The 21,182-nt window shown below is 45.6% G+C and overlaps 1 protein-coding gene across 1 annotated transcript in view; it reads right to left on the bottom strand.

Moving 5' to 3' along the window:
* LOC126542315 (neuronal acetylcholine receptor subunit alpha-10-like) overlaps nucleotides 1–21,182 on the bottom strand; it is a 188,600-nt gene that overhangs the window by 37,616 nt on the left and 129,802 nt on the right. The window contains exon 3 of the mRNA XM_050189334.3: nucleotides 16,799–16,843. Within this exon, the coding sequence (XP_050045291.1) occupies nucleotides 16,799–16,843 (45 nt within the window). The remainder of the gene's footprint in view (nucleotides 1–16,798; nucleotides 16,844–21,182) is intronic.

The following is a 21,182-nucleotide window of genomic DNA, read 5'->3' as shown; positions in this document are numbered from 1 at the left end:
ATAGATAGATAGATAGATAGATAGATAGATAGATAGATTCAAAGTGCCTGAAGTACGCAAAGACTGCTTCGCATTATAATAGTAAAGAAAAACATTTATGGAAATGCCTTCGCCGCATTGTATAGCGATGGCGGATCTTGTTGATCTCACGGATATACCTTTTCTGCAGAGGCTGGTCATGCAACCCCATGAAAGCCGTGAAAAGCGAAGTTTTATGAACACCGCTACAGATTACGATTGACCACGTCCTCATGCTCTCTAGTGGCCACAGGCAGCGTTGTCAGTCATCATGTGTCGATCGCTTCTGTTCTTTTCTCTTGCTCCGATCTCTCTATTCATCTTTTCGACCCCCTCCCCTCCTCCTGTTCACGGTAGTAGATCGAGTACTCTTATTTGGTTAATTTCCTACCTGCCCTTTCGCACTTATAAAAAAAGCAAAAAAAAAAAAAAACAAAGAAACTAGATTCGAAACTTGCGGAACAGCAAGGGCAAAACGGGACGCTGAACTCGAGCCACCGTAAAATAATACGTGAATGATTTATTCTACGATTGCAAGACCTTACAGGCTTACTAATTCCTCCAGTCAACAACAACGACTTCTAGAGATGTTCAGTAGCGTCATAACCTAGTGCGTTGGGTAAGCACCCCGATACCACTTTGTTTAACGTATACACGTGCTGACAACGGAGAACTGTTTGTTCGCATATTGCTTCGAGAGAGCTACTTGTATAATTTCTGCATAAATTTGGGGTAAGCCGGCGGGGTATTGTTCTTTTTGTTCTCACTCTTGAGGAACAAGCCTCAGGCTCGTAACTTACAGGAGCAACAGTATCTGTTAACATGACGTAAAAGATCGTGGTACTGATCGCGGTACACACACTAAAGATGCGCTGGCATATTATATCGCCCATAGCGCGTTTGCGCGTACTGTCGTTGCAACGGGCATCAGCCACTATTACGATGTGGCTACTAAAGGTCCGCCTGAAGCCAGCCTATAGATGTTGAAACTGCTTCACCCAGCATGAAGAAATCGCGTTTATACACCCTACTCAGGCCGCAGTCTGCCGGCACGTTGCGTAAGGAGCCCTAGGCGTGAATCTTGTTTATTCTGAGTTATGTATCTTCTGCATATTTTATTTATGTTATACCTGGGTACGTAGAAAGAAGTGTTGCGCCATGTATTTATTTGCAAAAACACGCACGACAGTCACATCGACATTACACAGAAGACGTGACTGTGACCAAAGCGCTGAGAGAGACAAAAAGACAAGGAAGCAAATACATGGACGCGTAACCAGAGCAACCAAGAGTTCGCTAATTAACACACGGATAGGGCAAAAGGACCGCCAAACATATGACAGTAATGAAAGAATGCACAGCACAAATGAGTGCGCCCACGAGAGAAAGATTGTCAATCCTGGGGAAAGGAAGGTTGCCTTATGGATGCGCAGCGCAGCAGCACTCTGGTTGCTTTGTACGTATGTAGATTATGCGCTCGAGGTCAAGCCCTGTGTATCTTTAGCTTCGTGAATGGTCGATAGCCTTAGCGCTAAGCTCGCACGTACAGAAGGCACTTTACAGCAATAGCTGTTATGCAGGCTCACTCCCCTAGTCGTTTTGATATCGGTCGGTCGCTGGAATTAAAAAATTCTTTGCGAGAAAACTTACGAAAAAAAAAAGATTCTCATTCTGCCGCTAGGATTTGAACTCCCGACCAACAGATTGGCAGTCCAGGATACTACCTCTCAGTCGCTTTTACTCTCCTAATATGATTTTTTTTAATTCTGGGTGTTTATTGTAGTAAACATTGTTAACTCTGCCGATGCTATTCTCCTCCGCTGTAGCCACCCTGATGATGCTATAGCTGTGGAGAATACTGGTCCTGGAGAGCGCGATCACGCCCGAAGCTGCCATCATAGGCTAAAGCACCCTCAACGTTAGTTCACTGGGGTCCGGCCTATAACGTACGCCAAACTGTTGGAATCTGTTTTTATTCCAACCTCCTGACATCAAATTTATATAAACACCGAAATAAGTATCGGGCGGTGTGCGGCAGCGTTGTTTGACCCGTCCAATCAAACACTCTTCTCAATTAAGGCGGTAACTTTTGTTTGCGTTTAAAGCGAATAGCATTGCCTACATTCACATATTTTTCTTATCTAATTGGCTCACGGTAAGCGAGGAGCACAAAGAAGTGGAAAAGGGTTCGTTGGAACCCAACTAGCGCAATTAGACAACCGGGTGACGATGGCGGGGCCGGCGCCTGCGATTGGTCCGCTTCCCCTTGCTTAGCTTGTGGTGGCTGGTGAGTAAAAATGCCGCTAAAGCGGATCCTCAGTGAAGAGTCAACAGAGCGATGCCGTATACTTGGCGAAAGGGCTCGACAACGTTATACTGCCGGGCAGACTTTCTTATTATGCACAAATAAATTCGTTCTCTCCGGCAGGCCCGAGTTTGTCAGTGCAAGAGCGATAGGTTGGCTGACATCCATTCATTCCTGAACGGGGTAGTCTCCGGCAATTAAAAAGAAAGATCAGTTTATTTCGCTATAATAATGCATGTTTAATGCATACACGTCTCTTTGACGTGGATAGTTCTTGTGGTTTTGCGACTCCGCGTGACACAAAGGCGAAGTGGGCGCAGCCCGAAATCTTTTGACCAATAGCAGTGCACGTATGGCGAAAGACGTGCAGAATCGTCAATAATTATTTTTCTGTTGTTCAGTCTAATCACGCATAATAAGTATGTACTGGACTTATCAGATGGGGAGTTTTCGCGGTTTTCGTGATGTCGCGTTACAGAAAGGCGTAGTGGGAGTAGTCCGAATAATTTTTGACCAATCGTGGAGGGCTGATTACAGGAATGGAACAGAAAGAGTTTAGAATAGCTTTAGGTTATATCGCCCCTGAATAGAGCTGGCGTCCGCGCGTTCTTCGTGTTCTAGCTTGTCGCCTTCCTAGTTTCGGTAGTACGTAGTCGAAAATTAAGTTGTCTGCTTCTATTTTTAATGAAAATGGCTAAGCGTGTCTGCCTTTTCTTCATTATCCTTTTTCTGCCAGCGCTCAGCTTCTTCTCGTATTTGTTGGATGGCAGTGACGTCGTGTTTGCTTCAAGAATAGCGGTGGGCCTCTATTGATGCGCAGCCTCAATATAGATTTAAGAAAAGCCGAGTGAACCCAGCGGCAAGAAGCTAAAGTTTGTTTTAGTAGAGACCAGTGGCTAAACCCCCACAGGTAAGAGAAATAAAAGCAGTCTTCCTATTTCATCACCGGAAGGCGCAACCTTCCACAAACGAATACAACTCACATTTCTTTTACTTCTCTAAAGGAGAATGCTTGCTCGCATCAAGGAATGTTAATTAAAACAAACCCCACACGTAACTATAGTTATTATTATTATTATTATTATTATTATTATTATTATTATTGTTGTTGTTATTGTAGCAGTTCATTGTTTTCTTTAATAACATATGTAATTGACAGAGGTCAACGGAAGGAACAAGACCCGCCGCGGTGGCTTAGTAACTATTGAGTTGCGCTACTAAGCACGAGGTCGCGGGATCAAATCCCGGCCGCGGCAATCGCATTTTGATGGGGGCGAAATGCGAAAACGCCCGTGCCCCGTGCATTGGGGGCACTTTAAGAGCTACTGGTGGTCAAAATTAATTTAGAGTCTTCCGATACGGCGTGCCTCATAATCAAATTGTGGTATTGGCACGTAAAACCCCAAAATTCATTCATTAACTCATTCATTCAAGGGAAGGAACTAGCTGGTAACTGCCGCAAGATTTGTGACAAGACCTGCTTGCTCTTCAGAAAGAATACATAATTACACAAAATAAAAAATATCCTGAAGAGAATGCAAGTAAGCCGATGAGAAGCTCTGATACGTCATATTTGGTACGCGGCTTGTCAGGCACAAACGACTGAGTGGAAAGATTTCTTTTTTACTCTGCGATAAATGGAAATTCTGCAATAGCTGGCGTTCGTCGACGATTCGAAACACAGCAAGTAGGAAAGCCCGTCCGCTGACTTTGCAGGACTTGAAACAAGTGGGTATTGGAAGTGAAAATATTGAATGCATCGTGCCCTTGTGGGTGCACACATGACGTCACGAAATGCCCCTGTGTACGTACTGGGGAAATCGTAGCGCCACGGAAGAGCGGCAAAGAAAAGCCGAATGGCGAAACGCCTCGAAGCAGATGTTAACCCCACAAAACCCAGACGCCAGTCTACATTGCAGAAAATTAAATTAACTTGTTCACGTTGATTTTTGGCTATGGAGAGCGAATGAAAAAAAAAAGAAGGCACAATGGAATTTTAGTACACATCAATTAATATGACAAATTATTATTTACCAACTGGTTTGTTAAACTATCCAAACTTTCTCAAGCGTATCGACAACGCTACTTGGGCCCTGCATTAAGCACACAGGGCTTATATAAAAATTTCACGGCACCAGATTCCACATATTAAGAATGATAAGTTGGGCTTTGGAGCGTTAAGCGTCTCAAGCAGGTCTTATAAAGCCGTGTTACAAACAATACATAGTCAGTAATTTCGCTGAATAATCCTTAACGCCCGTTATCACTGACGCGTGCATTACTGGTTAATGGCGCATACACCAACCGCATACACCACGGAAATGAAAGACTCTGCGGTCTCAGGCTGATAAAAAATAAATGAAGATAGTAAATGAACGTGTTACGCGGTACAAGGACCCAGGATTGCAAATACGTATTTCCGCTATGTTGACCTTAGCCTTCTCGTGTTTTTCGAGGTCGGCTACTCGTGTGTGGATTTTCTCTTGCTTTGCGCAACTCGTTCTATTCTGTTGTTTCCTGTCTTTATTTTTTTTTTGCTCTCTGTTACGTGTATACTTCCGTTGGTTCTGGTTCGACGCGCGCGAGAGTATACAGACGAAATCAATAATCGCGTACGCCTGCGTCCGGGAGCAACGTCTGGCGTCTGAACTAAGGGCCCTGTTCGCGTGCTTGCGAGTTTTAACGTCGTCGGTGAAATCGACAGCCCTCTGCGTCTCGGTCAACAGCGGGGCTGGCGTACTGAGCGACGGCATCGGGCCCCGATAGACAGCGCGTCGTTTCAAGCCTCGCAAGATCGATGGGCCGTGAAAGCAGTCGCAACCAGTACGCAACCAACAAGGTATAAGAAAAGGCTAGTTGGTAATTCATATTGAAAGCAACGACGGTGCGGAACAGAGAAAGTATGAATAACAAAGGACTGTCGCAAGCGCTTCTTTCCATCTAAGTGTTTATTTTCAGCTTCATCGATACGTATAGATGAATACATGAATGCGTGACAAAAAAACGAAAGACACGTGGGCAACGTATAGGAACACTTGCTATGGGGGGTCACATGTTCACGAACATGCGCATACGTAGCGGTGAAGCTGAATATGCTTTAGTTAAAAAAACTGCGATTGTGCGTGTAGCCTGTTGCCAAGGGCAACAAAGGAACGATTGCGATTGGCGGTCATGTGTTAAGGAATATGCGTATGTGCATCTGTATAGAGCCATAAATAAACCTTTAGTCGGAAGTCCGCCCTTGCGCTGCCCACTTTTATTCGTCCTTTGTTTGTTTCAGCGCTGCAGCCTCCGTAGCGCAAGCCAGGTCTTGTGTTAAAAAGGCTGACTGCAAACAAGACATCCCACGAAGAAACGCGTTACATTCGAGTAGTCCGAGCTGCTTATAGCAGCAGCTCAATAATGACTGGACGTGAAACAGCGCCGCTGCATTAATTACTGCGGCAAGTAACGTAAAGGTCACGCTGCGGTTTAGTTATTTACCGAATACCCCTACGTGTTCTCACTGCCTCCTCACCCCCCCCACCCCCCCCCCCCCAAAAAAAAAAAAGAAAGACAGAGAGAGTGAACGATTTGCAGGGCGATATGCAGGAGTATCATGCATACACGAAAACACGTAAATGCGAGATAAAAACGAGCAGCGAACGATGCAGAGGAATACAAGCTCAATGAATAGATGGTCGTCGAGGGCTCTATTTATACCCTAATGGAAGGTTCAGACGAGCCGTATGTAAAAATACTGAAAGATATCTATAGCGGCTCCACAGCCACCGTAGTCCTCCATAAAGAAAGCAACAAAATCCCAATAAAGAAAGGCGTCAGGCAGGGAGATACGATCTCTCCGATGCTATTCACAGCGTGTTTACAGGAGGTATTCAGAGACCTGGATTGGGAAGAATTGGGGATAAGAGTTAATGGAGAATACCTTAGTAACTTGCGATTCGCTGATGATATTGCCTTGCTTAGTAACTCAGGGGACCAACTGCAATGCATGCTCACTGACCTGGAAAGGCAAAGCCGAAGGGTGGGTCTAAAAATTAATCTGCAGAAAACTAAAGTAATGTTTAACAGTCTCGGAAGGGAACAGCAGTTTACAATAGGTAGTGAGGCACTGGAAGTGGTAAGGGAATACATCTACTTAGGACAGGTAGTGACTGCGGATCCGGATCATGAGACTGAAATAATCAGAAGAATAAGAATGGGCTGGGGTGCGTTTGGCAGGCATTCTCAGATCATGAACAGCAGGTTGCCATTATCCCTCAAGAGAAAAGTTTATAACAGCTGTGTCTTACTAGTACTCATGTACGGGGCAGAAACCTGGAGGATTACGAAAAGAGTTCTACTTAAATTGAGGACGACGCAACGAGCTATGGAAAGAAGAATGATAGGTGTAACGTTAAGGGATAAGAAAAGAGCAGATTGGGTGAAGGAACAAACGCGAGTTAATGATATCTTAGTTGAAATCAAGAAAAAGAAATGGGCATGGGCAGGACACGTAATGAGGAGGGAAGATAACCGATGGTCATTAAGAGTTACGGAATGGATTCCAAGGGAAGGAAAGCGTAGCAGAGGGCGGCAGAAAGTTAGGTGGGCGGATGAGATTAAGAAGTTTGCAGGGACGACATGGCCACAATTAGTACATGACCGGGGTAGTTGCAGAAGTATGGGAGAGGCCTTTGCCCTGCAGTGGGCATAACCAGGCTGATGATGATGATGATGGAAGGTTGTTCATCCTGTATTCAATGCTGCAATGGCAATATAAATGTAACAGTTTCGTTCTAACATGTCGTAGAATGTTAGCAGTATAGCGATACTAGTTACCTTAATGGTATGAAGAACTAAGCACCTGCAGCTCATTTGACGATAATGTAGAGTTTCCGTGTGTGTATGGTGAGCGGACGACAAAGGCCACACGGGCACATTTGGTTTTATCACATCTGCTAAATTCAATGATATCCCCTTGTCTAAGCTAACTGAAGTTTGATTAGAGGTGGCGCCAACAACTCCTGCAAGTTCTGCCACAATATAGTGCCTAATTAATAATAATAATAATAATAATAATAATAATAATAATAATAATAATAATAATAATAATAATAATAATAATAATAATAATAATAATAATAATAATCCTATTTTTATGTCTACTGCAGGACGAAGGCCTCTCTTTCTCAGCGATCTCTAATTGTCCCTGTATTGCTCTAGCTGATTTTAACTTGCACCTGCAAATTTAATTTCATCTTCCTACCTAATTTTCTGCGATCCCCGACTGCGCTTCCCTTTCTTTGGTACCCATTGTGTAACTCTAACAACCCACCGGTTATTTACGCTACTTAGCCTACCCTACCATGGCCTGTCATTGACCTAAATTATGATGTAACTAACTAACTAACTAACTAACTAACTAACTAACTAACTAACTAACTAACTAACTAACTAACTAACTAACTAACTAACTAACTAACTAACTAACTAACTAACTAACTAACGAAAATATTATCTCTAACACCACCAGAGCTGAACGTGTGGCCAAAACTACACAAATTGACTGATCCAAGCTGACTGATACCATCTTCAAGAAAGCACGCAATGACGCTTGTGTCAGCCATTGCGTGGCGCTCGCAGCGGGGCCGGTGTGGGTAGCCCGCATGCGCGCCACATAATCGTTTCAGTCCCAGCTGTAACTTTGATAAGCCACATGATCTCTATAGGCGTGATCAAACGTGCATTCATGAAATTCGCTTGAGGAGGAGGAGGAGGAGAAACATTTATTTAAAAAAAAGAAAGAAAGGACAAGCAGGTTGAATGTAGCTCACACGAAACACCATTAATTTAAAACTAATTTTTTCGGCACCCCACGGTGTCCCACCTAAGGTGTTGGTAACAAGACCTGCGGTGTTGTTACCATTTCATTTGTATTTGCAGACGCTTTACAGCCTCGATGGCTATCTTGAGGAATTCTCTAAACATGCGATGCGACAGGCGACTTGAGCTGCAGGAGGCCCTTGGACAGTGCCAAGTCTGGTTCTGCCACTGCGCCCCATTGAGGCACTTATAGAATTCAGGAAGAATAGATAGCCCACGTAGAATGTAAATGCACTACTACTTTTGTAGTAGTGCATTTCTTAATTGTGTGTGTGCGTGTGTGTGTGTGTGTGTGTGCGTGTGTGTGTGTCCGTGTGTGTGTGTGTGTGTGTTTGCGTGCGTGCGTGTTTGCGTGCGTGCGTGCGTGTGTGTGTGTGTGTGTGTGTGTGTGTGTGTGTGTTTTTCTCTCACTCCTGAGTAGCATGCCAAAACTCTCGCAAGGCTAAACATCTCCAGGTACTATTAAGCTATCTTTCTAGTGTTTTTGAGGGACAAAAACATTGACTAATTAAAACGACAGGGCTTCTTACACGTCTGGTAAAGGCAGATAGAGCACAGAAGTTTTTTACGGTTGTATTGTGAAGAGAACTAATTGGCTCCATCTTGTGAGGCCATTCGCCCGGCTTTTCCTTCTAAAGCATTACTTCTCTAACAAGAGTTATCCCCCTTCCCCTCTCCTCCTTCCCCCGAATAAAAAATAAAAAAGAACACCCGGATAACTAAAGTTATAAAAGCTCTGAAGTTGCAACAAAAGGTGCGTGGCCGTAATCGCGCGCTCATTGTATGCGCAACAATTTTTCTGCCATGCGTACTCGGTCAATTAATAAATTGCCGCTGTTATCGAAATCGGATCACGCCTCAATTGCTACCTTTATCAAAATATGGTAACGTAGCATCTTCTAGGTGCTGGTATTTCCGCTTTTGTGAGATTAGCCCGGACTTTTGAAAAAAAAAAAAAAATCACTACACGCTTCCAAGACCTTCCACAAAGAGCAAGTACATCAAAGGTTGACCAGCTAGGCATGCACAACAACATCGACGAAGTGATCGAGGCTCAGACTATGGCGCAAATACTACGCCTATCCTCGTCCAAAGCCGGTAGACTAATCCTAAACGAAGCTAATATCTCCCAATCTCCCTATTTCGAGCATGCGATTACCCTACCGAGCGAAATTAGAGACAACTACAAGGTCTCACCATTTCCTAGAAACGTCCACCCACAACACAACGTGGGCAGGCGCCGGGCCCGCGCCCGCGCGATTCTCGATCGCACCGACGCAGATCGCGAAGCCACCGCATTTGTGGACGCGGCCCAGTACGGCAACACATCCACTTTCGCGATAGCAGTCGTGGACGGTAACGGAACCTTACGATCATCCGCATCGGTTAAAACGACCACCAGCGCTAAAGCAGAACAGATAGCCGTAGCCATCGCCATGGCAGACCCCACATTTACTCATGTCCTCACGGACTCGCGGGCCGCAATTCGGGTCTACGAAAGCGGCAACGTATGTAAAGAAGTGGCGCACATACTACTAGCGAGCTCAAAAGAGAGCAAACGACGCCTCTCCTGGTTCCCCGCTCACATGGGGAAAGACATTCACCCGCGGAAACCAAACCTCAATGAGACGGCCCACGACCGTGCGCGAGAACTTGCCCGCCGCGACGGTCCCACGGCCTCCGAGGGGCTGGACATTCAGTTTAATGACCCGCTACTCACTTATCACGAAATCACCTCATACTATCGAAAAGGCAGAATGAAATATCCGCTCCCGCACTCCAAACTCGAACGCGCGCAGGCGGCCGCTTTTCGAATGCTACAAACGGACTCGTATCCGTCACGAGGCCTACTGAGTCACTGTAACTCAGACATCCCGGCAAATTGCCCAGACTGCCAAGAACTTTATTGCTCACTCTCGCACATGCTATGGCAATGTACCGCGTTACCAAAGGGCCCTCTCTCTAGTGAGCCCGAATGGGAAGAAGCCCTCAAAAGCCCGGACCTCAAACTCCAGCTCAAGGCCGTGCAGAGGGCCCAAGAACTGGCGGAGCGTCACCACGTTTCCGTCCCGACTTGGGCGTCGCCTACGGTTTCGGCCCGAGGAGCTACCCGTATGGGATCTCTAACGGCTTAAAACTCCTCAGGACCTCACTGAAGTTCTTGACTGACTGACTGACTGACTGACTACACGCTTCGATTTATTACGTTTCAACGCAGTCTGAGTGAACGTGCATGTACCTTGCAAAGTGCGCTGACTGGGCACTTGAAATATTCGCTACTGTGCCATCATGTCTTTGTTTTTCATGCAACTTACGACCTATTCGTTCAAGTACAGAACATGGATTCGCTTGGAAGCTCCGGATATATAGCTGCGCCTTATTGAGCTCTATAGATTCAACTTACACGGGTATTGTCTTAGCGTGTATATAGTTCTGTTGTGATACTCTAGAAAAACTTAGCAGGCCTTGGTGCAGAGCCCACGTTATAGCGCGAGCAAAGATAGTAAACTTTGGCATATCCATCATTGGCTCGAGCCAGCTTAGCAAATAACTGAAACATGCTCGTTCATGGAGTACCTCTACACTCTACAATCAGCCCTGCATCACAGTCCTCACGAACAGCTGATATCCCAAACACGATAATATTACCTCGGCGCTGTTGAATATAGGCACATCATGAAATTTAAGTGCCTGCCGGCTTATGGCGGGATGATTGGCTCCGAAAGGGCCGACAAAGCAATGTGCCTTTATAATTACATCATGTCGTGCACGCCTCTTAGAAAAGCAACAATAAATACCAGCAGAAAGAGATGTATTTTTTATCTTTTTTTTTGCAGATGCATCTTACTCATCAAGGAGGTTCCATAACGAAGATCAAAATGACTTTGTGCACTCAGCTGACTCACTTGCATGAAGCGGACATCCATTGTCAGTGATGTACTGTGCATCAGTTACCCACCCTGGTACGTGGCTTTCGTGTGGCGCTGCTGAGCCCCAGGGCGCGTGACCGAATTCCGGCCGCGGCGGCCTCATTTCGATGGCGGCGAAAGGCAAAAGAACGCCCGCTTGCCGTGCATTGTGTGAACCTTAAGAAACTCCAGGTGGTCAAAATTAACCCTGCGTTTCCCCCTACGCCATGCCTCATAATCATATCGGGGTTCAGGCAGGTAAAACTCCAGAACTTAATTTTGAACGGCGCAATTGTAAGTTCTGATTTGAATAATGTCGTTATCGAGTGCTGCCAAAAATGCTGCGACGATTTTATGACAGACACTCTCGCTTAACTTCCTGCTTGGCAGAACTTTGGAAAAGCCCACACGGATGATCCCGTGTTGTTCAACTAATCCGTCATAAAGTCACCTAACGTTAATATGCATTATCGAACATTGGCATCAAGGTAAACATTTGCCTGCGTTGTTCGTTATCGTAAAATACACTGTGTGCATTATGTTTTTATAGTCTTATTCACGTGCCGATGCTTCAACCCCTACACATGGATTCCGAGCAGGAAAGCGGTGAATACGCAACAATGGTGTGCTTTTATTTTGTTGTGCGTCCCTAACCTTTACATCAATCGGTCAAAAGGCCCGTCATCTGCGAGCTTTGATATTCGTCTACTTCGCTATTCTGCTAGTATTTTCCAGCTTCCACTCCCCTCCTTTTTGTTCTTATCTTTAGCGCGAGAAATGGTCTTGTTAACAAGCATAAGAATAAGAAAAATATCGTGAGCCATTCCACTCTGTGAATGTGGATGGCCAGCGAAGCTGTTTAGCGCACGAAACAGAGGTGAAACAGAAATTTGAACGAAGGTACGGACATCTTTATTTTCCTGATCTGTGGTTATCGTCAACCTACAGATGCGCACACACATTCGCGTATCAGCTTCGTTATTAAATGTGTCCGTCACGTAAGATAATGAATGGCACATACCACCTTAACCAATGGCTCACACCCCTGTTAACGCGGCCTCCCCATTACGACGGCAGAAAAGTGAAATTCTACGCTGGGATGAGGAGCGGCAACGGAGCACACACTCGCAGGGGAAGCACCGCGTTAACACCTCCAACGTACGCTTCCGCTTCTCGTCGTCTCTCACGGCAGCTATCGTAGTGAGGTCGTTATCGAACCACACTCAATATCATTTCGTCTGGGACAGTCTGTCCCAGACTGTCCCAGACGAAATGACGATCAAGAAAGTCACTTTGGAACCTCGCGTTCGCACCCTTGAACTCACCCACGCTGAACCCTTGACGCCGAAGGCGCTTCACGCCATTCTCTGACTCACAGTATGCTTCGTCATTTCTCGCTTGTCGCTTACGTGCCGTCTCGCAGGAACGCGCGTAGGCCGCCGCATTAGCGTCCGCATGCCGTCAAGGATTACACTCGCGTCCCTGCTCCCTCCGTCGCTCTTCATAAGCGCGCTGTTCTTCTGAACCTTTCCTTCCCATCAACAAGTATCTCCTTCTCTGAAGTCGTGACGACGAGCGGCCTAGCCATTGCACCGGTGGAACGAAACTGAGAATAATTACGTCGTTCACCTATAGAGCTGTGATGTCAGCCGAACTCGAAAGAGCCATTGGTGATGATGATAGTATTTTTGCAGAACGGAGCCAGCTGTGGAAGCAGACGACAACGAACGCGCGAGCAGTGCCACGAGCGCGTTCGCGCGGTTGCGCCGAGGGCCGCCAACGAAGGAGAGACGACGACGCTCGAGCCATTGCTGATGGTGATAATTTCTGCGCGCAGGCGCCGCGAAGCCCCGGATCTTAGCCATATACAGCTTCGCTGTAAAATACCACCTTGCAGACGTTGCAACGCATCACAGCTGCAAACGGTAGGATGTGATGACAGCAGTCACTTGCCTGTGGTTCAAATATATTTTTGTACCAGCCGATCTAACCACCTTTCCAGCATAGTTGCGAACTCTCCTAATTTCAGTACGCTGAGCAGACCGAGATGTGTGGGGCGAGCTCGGGCGACCTCGCGGAGGCGATTTTCCTTCTAGCCGAACTACGCTGCGTGCTCAGAGGAAAAACAAAAACAAAAAGAAAGAAATGATCACACGGCCTTCATCATCTTGCTTCGTATCTCTATTTCGCCTGCGTGCTGTCCTACAGTATTTCATCAAACGGCAGTCTGGCTTTTTTCACTGCTGCGGCCTGCGACAACGTTGCAGTGTGCGCTCACTCCACGCAGACAGATTAGGACGTGCGGGTGACTGGGAAAAAAAACAAGGAAAATAAATCTGGCTGAGCCTGCAGGGTATTCCTACCATCAATACAGCCTGTCGTGTGTAGCTGCCTGCTTTGTTTAAAGGCCTCCTGTAATTTACCCACACGGTGCAGCTCACATTCATCAATGAATATGATCGCTACGATTGCCAGCAAAACAAAAAAGCATAAGATAACGATTTGCTTTCTTTTTTATTTTTATTTTTGGTCTGGTCGGGCCACAGGGTTTCTCTCAGCGTGGATGGCTTTGTTCTGCAGAGTTTGCCCTCTACAGCATGAACTAAACATATAAATTCAACTCAGTGCCATAAAACGTTACAGGCATGCACTTTCTCCAGACGTATTGCCGTGAGACAAACCGGATGAAAGGCCAGTATGCTGCACAATGACTCTGCGAACAATCATATAGGTCCTAAGCATTCCAAGATGAAGGTTTAGGAATATTGTTATACATTTCTGTTACTTCTACTACAATCACTTCTACGTAATACAGTATAACGTATTACCCAGTGTCATGCCATAAGCAGCCAACAAACCTTGACACCAAGGTGGTCAGGCTAGCTTTCTTCACTATACCTGGAACAGCAAGGTACACTGGAGGCCTCTTCAAGCTCTCAAGCTCTCACCTCGGCTCTCAAGCAGATCACATTGGAACTTCTGCATTGTTCATACGCTAACCGAATTCATGTTTACACGGATGGTTCCGTTTCGGAAAATTCTACGGGCGCCGTTGTTCTACCATCTCAATCGGTCGTCATCAAGTTTAAGACATCACACGTAACGACATCTACAGGCTTTGAACTGGCCGCTCTTCGCGCTGCTGTCGAATACATTGAAAAAGAACCGCCCAACAAATGGGCAATATTTTGTGACTCGAAAGCAGCCTTCCAGAGCTTGCGAAGTTTACGACGTGAAACCTGCCATTGCGCTTCTGAAAGAGGACATGACATCATATTTCAGTGGCTGCCGGGACATTGTGGCATCGTTGGTAATCACCTCGCCGATGACGCTGCCCGACGCGCCCAGGCTGGCTCACCGACACTCCTTATACCTTTATACAGAGTCGATACTGCAAGAGAGCTTCGCAATCTCGCTCGTACAATCACGTTAGGTTGCTGGCATACACAACAGAACTCTAAGTGTCGTTTACACAGCCTCGACCCATCACTGAAACTTACATTACCAGCGAACCTTCCACGACGTGACGCAACACTGCTGTGTCGGCTGTGGGTAGGAGTAGCATTCACCAACTCCTACAGCTATCGTATTGGAATGGCGGATTCACCAATGTGCGCTAAGTGCAAGTGTGAAGAGACCATCAGTCACCTTCTGTGCCACTGTTCTCGCTTCGATAATCAACGCGAGTCTCTCCAGTGTGCCTTAAATAGACTGGATGACAGGCCATTTACGGAAGCGAAGATCTTGGGAGCCTGGCCTCACAGTTCATTGGCCCAGAAAGCAGTTCGAGCGCTTTTTCGCTACCTGAGAGCAACAGACTTGAGTGCCCGACTGCAGACATCCTACACCTAAGTTCTCTCTCTCCCTCTTTCACTCCCCATTCCCCTCCCCACGTGTAGGGTAGCAAACTGGACTCAGTCTAGTTAACCTCCCTGCCTTTCCGTCTTCCCTTCTCTCTCTCTCTTGACACCAAGGACAACATAGGGGAAATTACTTCTACTTACTAAATGAATTTTAAAAAATGATAAATTAATAGAAATGAGGCCAAAGTTTGTGAGTGGTGGCGCTGGCTAACACTTCCAAGGATAGTTCTAGTAGTGACACATAAATACCCAAGAAAGTGGATGGGAAAATGGCGCCGGGGTAGCTGAATTGGCAAGAGTGTCGCACGCTTAATGCGACGAGGTGGGATTGTTCCCCACCTGCGGCAAATTGTTTTTCATCCACTTTCATTTCCAATAATTTATTATTTCTTTAATTCATTCAGTAAGTACGAGTAATTTCCCCTATGTTGTCCTTGGTGTAAATGTTTGTTGGCTTCTTATGATTAACAAAAATCGAGCCCCTCGGTTAGCCCCCTTTCTTCTTGTTCCAGTGTCATGTATTACTTTCACGCTGCACAAACGAAATGCCGCAATTCTCAGTTCAGATAAAGTCCTCTAGTGTCTTTGGGTCCAGAGATTTGTTCTCACGGACTACACTCCGTCTGATTAGTCGCCCATACATGCTTCACGTCTATTGAAGAAAGCGAGATTTAGGCATCGTGATGACACGCCGATCGATGCAAGCGCACGAGAATGTACTAGAATGCGACACGGGAAGAGTTTTCTCTAGGGCTAGTCGGTACAAAAGCCGAAAACAGCAACATAAAAAAAGAAGAAAAGACAGGCCTGCAAAAACAGAACAGATTCAAGGCATTGTCTTTCTTGTCTCGTTTCTTCCTGATGATCTCGTTCTTAACATGAAACTGATCCTATAGCTGCTTGTGCGAAACTCATTGCCGTGAAAGTTGCTTGACATGGCAGAAACTATACAAAATACATATAGTTATATACAGATGCGCCGTGACAGAGGCGAAACAAAAACAACGAAATCAAAATACACGATAAAGCATATTCATCAATCACAGAAAAGTGTTATAATGGCATTTAATAACGGATATCAGTACACTTTGCACCAGGATAACCGGAAAACAGCGATGTAAACATCGTGAATGCAACATTCAGAAGTATCCCACCGCACCAGTTACTTATTCCGCAAAAGAAATTCGTACTCTTTACTTGACAGGGAGACATGTCTTATTATGTTGTCCGTGTTATGATGGGCCGTCAAAATTTGTTAGTGCAGCACCATCCAGTCCAACGCTAAAATGTGGCTCGTTGGCGAAGTGCGATAGAAAAGCAGATACGGAGGGGTGCTGCCACGGCCCTCGGGTGGCTTTCAACTACTGCACTAGATTGAATAGAGCGCGCGCGAGTGGTCTTATGTTGCACCACCTGACTACCACCCTCATATTCCGTGATCCACGCATCCTCTCGCTTTTCGTCCAAAACCACTCTGAAATTAGCTGACGTTTTGAACTGATCACATAAATATGTGATCCAATTACCAATTTACTGCGCTCTAGATAAGTTACGACTTCATAGCGTGATGTAATTTATGGGTCAAAAGATGCGTAGATAGAAAAAAAAGCAAAAAAAAAAGAAAACGAAAGAATAAAAAGTGAAACACAAGATTTTCTTCTGTAAGTATTTCCTTAATAACGTTTGTCTACCTGAAGTAATTTGCCCCGTCGTTTTAATTAAGCTGCAAATATGCGAGTGCACTTTGTACCACGTACGACTTCAAAGAGGAAGATGGAAATAAGAGAAAAAAAAAACTACCTGCACTATTACATGCGAACACACGTCACCGCACTTACCTGGTCGAGCCAAACGATGGTTGTAAGGACTTGATTCTTCTCGTCCTGCGAAGACGAATAAAGCTGAAGTTAGTCACGAACGTTCGAAGAGCTTGCATTGAACTTGTAAGCAGCATTTACGTCCAACTAATACGTAGGTCACTGGCGCGTTAGAAACGCTCGTAAATAAACCTGTATTTGTACATGTGCGTTTCATTCCTGATGAAAATAATGTGTCACAGAAACACGTAGCCGCCATCTTTTGTTTGTAAGAGTGAGACTTCCTCCAAGTTGTGTACTTAGGTTATATATTACCGAGGCGCTGCTGGTAAGCCAGACAGAAGTAATAATGATCGTAAATACAATATGTTAACAGAAAACATTCTTCTCGTTAACCTCCCTGTCTTTCCTTTCATTGTCTGTAGCGTACGTCCACTTACGGCCAACACTAACACTTTAGAAAAAAAAATTGTGCAGTAACCGCAAACGACAGTTGTCAATGTAAGCGAATAACGGCATTCTTCTAGAAAACCATTCACTTCATTAAAGAAATGATGCGCTTGATGTCGCGTATCTTGTGTCTATAATATTTATGAAGGGTTGGTTGTTGTATTGCGTAATACTCGTTAGAAAACACAACATAAACCAGCACATCTGTGGTGGTGGTATACGTAGACAGCAAGTGCGTCTCAAAGAGCGAATATAGTCCGCGTTCGGCGACTAAAGCACGCCGCAACTCAGTTGCATATTTTCGTATCTCAACTTAATACGTGATATCATACAATACACAACAGCGCGTGGAGCTTCAGGAGTATTAGTAAGCTTGGACCAAGCCAAAGCGTTCGACCGCTTAGAACACCAGTACTTATTTGAGGTTTTACGATGCTATAACTTCCCTGAAGAGTTTGTAGACATCCTGCGGATGTTGTATTCGCGAACAACAGCTGAGCTACTGCTTAACAGCATTTTAACACCTAGATTTGATGTGACAAGGGGAGTGCGGCAGGGTTGTCCTTTGTCACCCATATTGTTTGTGCTTGCGATTGACCCGTTGTTAAGGCGGTTTAGCGAGAGCCCGCTCGTAAGAGGTCTTCCTATGCCGGGAACCGGGTGCATAAAAGTATCAGCGTATGCGGATGACATCACTTTGTTTTTACGGGATGGGGACAGTCGTGTAGAGGTATTTCGTATTTATAATCAATATGCTTCAATGTCAGGGGGCAAAATAAATATGAGAAAATGTGAAGCATTAAATTTAGGTCGCGCCGAAATAACGCTACCAGGGGACATTAAACAGACCGAGCATGTGCAAATTCTAGGTATCAAATTTTGTACCAGTGGCGTTTCACCTCACACGTGGCGAGACATTGTCAGTTCCATTAAAGAACAGTCGGAAGCAGTGACGGCGTCGCCACTGCCGCTGGCAGAGAGGGCTTTCTTCATTAAGAACGTATTGTGCAGTAAACTGTGGTTTGCTGCAAGGGTAGCTCTCCCGCCGTCACCAACAGTACGAGTAGTAAACTCACTTATTTTCTCATGGTTCTGGTTAAACAAGTCGCAATACGTAGCGCAGCAATTCTTGCGTTTGCCAAAATCCAGCGGAGGATGGAGCTTGCCGTGCATAGTTACATTCGGTAGGCTGTTGTGCACTAAGAGTACATGTGATCTACTTGATGATGATGAGTACCCTGGTAGGCCACTGCTCCTTTATTGGCTGGGCCATTACCGTCGAACGCTTATGCCGCAGAGTACAGGCAACTTGCTTCCGACGGCGGTAACGCCAGCACCGCAGTATGCGGCGGCGGCGCGCTTGCAAAGCCAGCTTGTACAACTAAGAATTACAAAGTGGCGTGCGACACCAGTTTCCAGGCTTTGTGAAATGTTGTGCGAGACAGCTGTACCTCCACGGACAGCTACTACACAAACATGGACAGCTGTGCTTTCACCTGATTTGCCCTCTCAAGTGAAGGATTTTCATTGGCAATATCAGTGGGGCATTCTACCTACAAGAGACAGGCTTGAACGCTGGCATATGGTAGCGAATGATAAATGCATATATTGCGCACAAACAGAGACCAACGCGCATGTAGTAAAGGACTGCGTTGTAGCACGCACCTTCTGGAAGCTAGTTGCAAGAATGTTCGGAATATCCATCGTGCGGCCACCACAGCGCCGAGATCGGTTTGCGAGTCTCGTCTACTACAGCGCTAGCTACGTTTTGCGGTGCTTCCGTAACATCGCAGAACGATCTCGGCAGTCAAATAGAGCAATTTACCCCAGAATGCGGAAACTACGGGTGATATTATGGGGTCATCTTGAAGAGCAGTTGTTCAAACTCGGTGAAGCCGAGTTTCTTCGCCGCTGGTATACGCGGTACATAACCGTCTCCCGAGGCAAAGTCTTTCTACAGCCAGAATAATGCTCAATTCGGTTGCCTGAGTTCAGACTGTATCTGTATGTGCCCCGGGTACCTTTCATAAATTCGAGGCTGACAATAATGCTTTTGCGTGGATGCGGTAATGAGTTTTGTTGTTGTTGTTGTTGTGTGTGGCAAAGCCAGTGTCAAATAGACACCATTTATTATTTCATTTGTTAATCTGTTTTGTTTACATCAAGTATGATGTATTACATGTGATGTACTTTATATTGTACTTTTCGTTCATACCCCAGTTGTAAGCGTGCCTACGGGTGAATAAATTTCCTTGTCAACTCAGTTGCGTACGAGCACGCACCCGACCGACGTTTTCGAACTAATTGATCAGTACAAATTAAGGGATATTCAAAAATTTTTAAAAATTGAAAGAACTTGAGGACCAACATCAGCAAGAAAAAAAAAGTTGTCGTTGGCAAGAAGACTATGAGTGTAGTCGGAGATAAGCATGGGCAATGGCATCAGCAATATCAACGATATCATACTGGCAGCGGAGGAATTCTATACTGAGCTGTACAGCACTAAGAATAGCCTCGTAGGCACAATGAAACGTTGTTGCAAGGTGTCCCTGAGAGTTACATGTGCAATTACGGGTGTGGTTAAAAGGGCTTTGCAAGATATGGCCGGTCGATCTCATATTACGGTCGACCTGATGAAAGATGCCAAGGAGTTTCTACTAGAAAACCGTGTCACCCTTTATGTACAGGGTGTCCCAGCTATCGTGCACCAAGATTTCAATATATGCAAATTGCACTTAGCTAGAAAGAAGGAAGGTAATGTTCGCCGTCGATTGGAGTTACCCATGTTATTTTTTGCATTCCGCCTAATTACATATTCAGTCTTAATCAAGTAATAATCTTCTCAAATTTTTAATTAGATGAAAAGTGTCAATGAGAAAACTATAGAGGAACGTAAAAAAATTCATGAGCCATTCCACTCCGTGAAGGTGGATGACCAGTGAAGCTGATCCGATGGGCGTTGAGCTTCGGAAGAGGCGCCGGAACTTGCAGGTACACGTAAGCGTTCGTCGTCGAGGAACCTGACTACGTTTGTTAAAACTACGGCTAGTTTTGTTTCTCGTCCCCGCAAGTGAGAGTGACGCTCAGGACTAAGAGGCAGCTGGACGATGACACGATATCGATCGACGACACCATGCACGAGGACGGCGTACCACTTAGAGCGCAAACACCAAATTCCAGTTTCGAGCTTCTTACTGCTGTAGCACTAAAATATCTGCTGCAAAGAAGTGAGTACCGGTTGAGAGATGCGCCAGTATTGCCGGTCTTTAGCTGCAGAGAGAGAGAGAAAGAGAGAGAGAGAAATAACTTTTATTTAGGTAGGTGGGGTAATGAGGGCGGGGGGGGGGGGGGGGCAATTTCGCCTAGATGGCAGCCAGAAGCCCTTGAACTCTGGCGGTATCCTCGGCCTGCTGCACGGTCAAGAGTTGCTCCTCGGGGGCGGAGCTGAGCAGCACGGTCTTCCACTGCTTCCCATCCTCAATTTTTCAGCACTCTCGGGCGCCCATCATTTTTCATCGTTTACATAGGAGGAGGAGACACAGCGTTTCGGATAATTCTAAAAGCAGATCTATAGGTGTGATGAATGAGCTTTCACGACAATTTTTATTACTTTTCTGCACGCATGGAAGAGAGAGAGCAAATGATAAAGGAAAGGTAGGGAGGTTAACCAGGACTGAGCCCGGTTGGCTACCCTACACTGGGGAAAGGGAAAATGGGACGGAAAGATTAAAAGAAGAAGAGAAAGTCTACTGGGTATATCGTTCGGTCACTCAGTTCGGATCACAAACGCTGACTCAAACCAGTAGCCTTCAAATATCGCAGCAGAGCTTTTGTGGCCTTTTGTAGCTGCGATATGCGAGGCCATGGTCCCAAGATCTTCTTCAAGGTGAACGGTGTTCTATCTAGCTGATTGAGAGCTGTGCAGAGGTCATGTCTTTCGTTTTGAAAAGATGGG

This window comes from Dermacentor andersoni, chromosome 2, assembly GCF_023375885.2.
Source record: "Dermacentor andersoni chromosome 2, qqDerAnde1_hic_scaffold, whole genome shotgun sequence".
Lineage (NCBI taxonomy): Eukaryota > Metazoa > Arthropoda > Arachnida > Ixodida > Ixodidae > Dermacentor > Dermacentor andersoni.
This window is presented reverse-complemented; position numbering and strand designations above follow the sequence as displayed.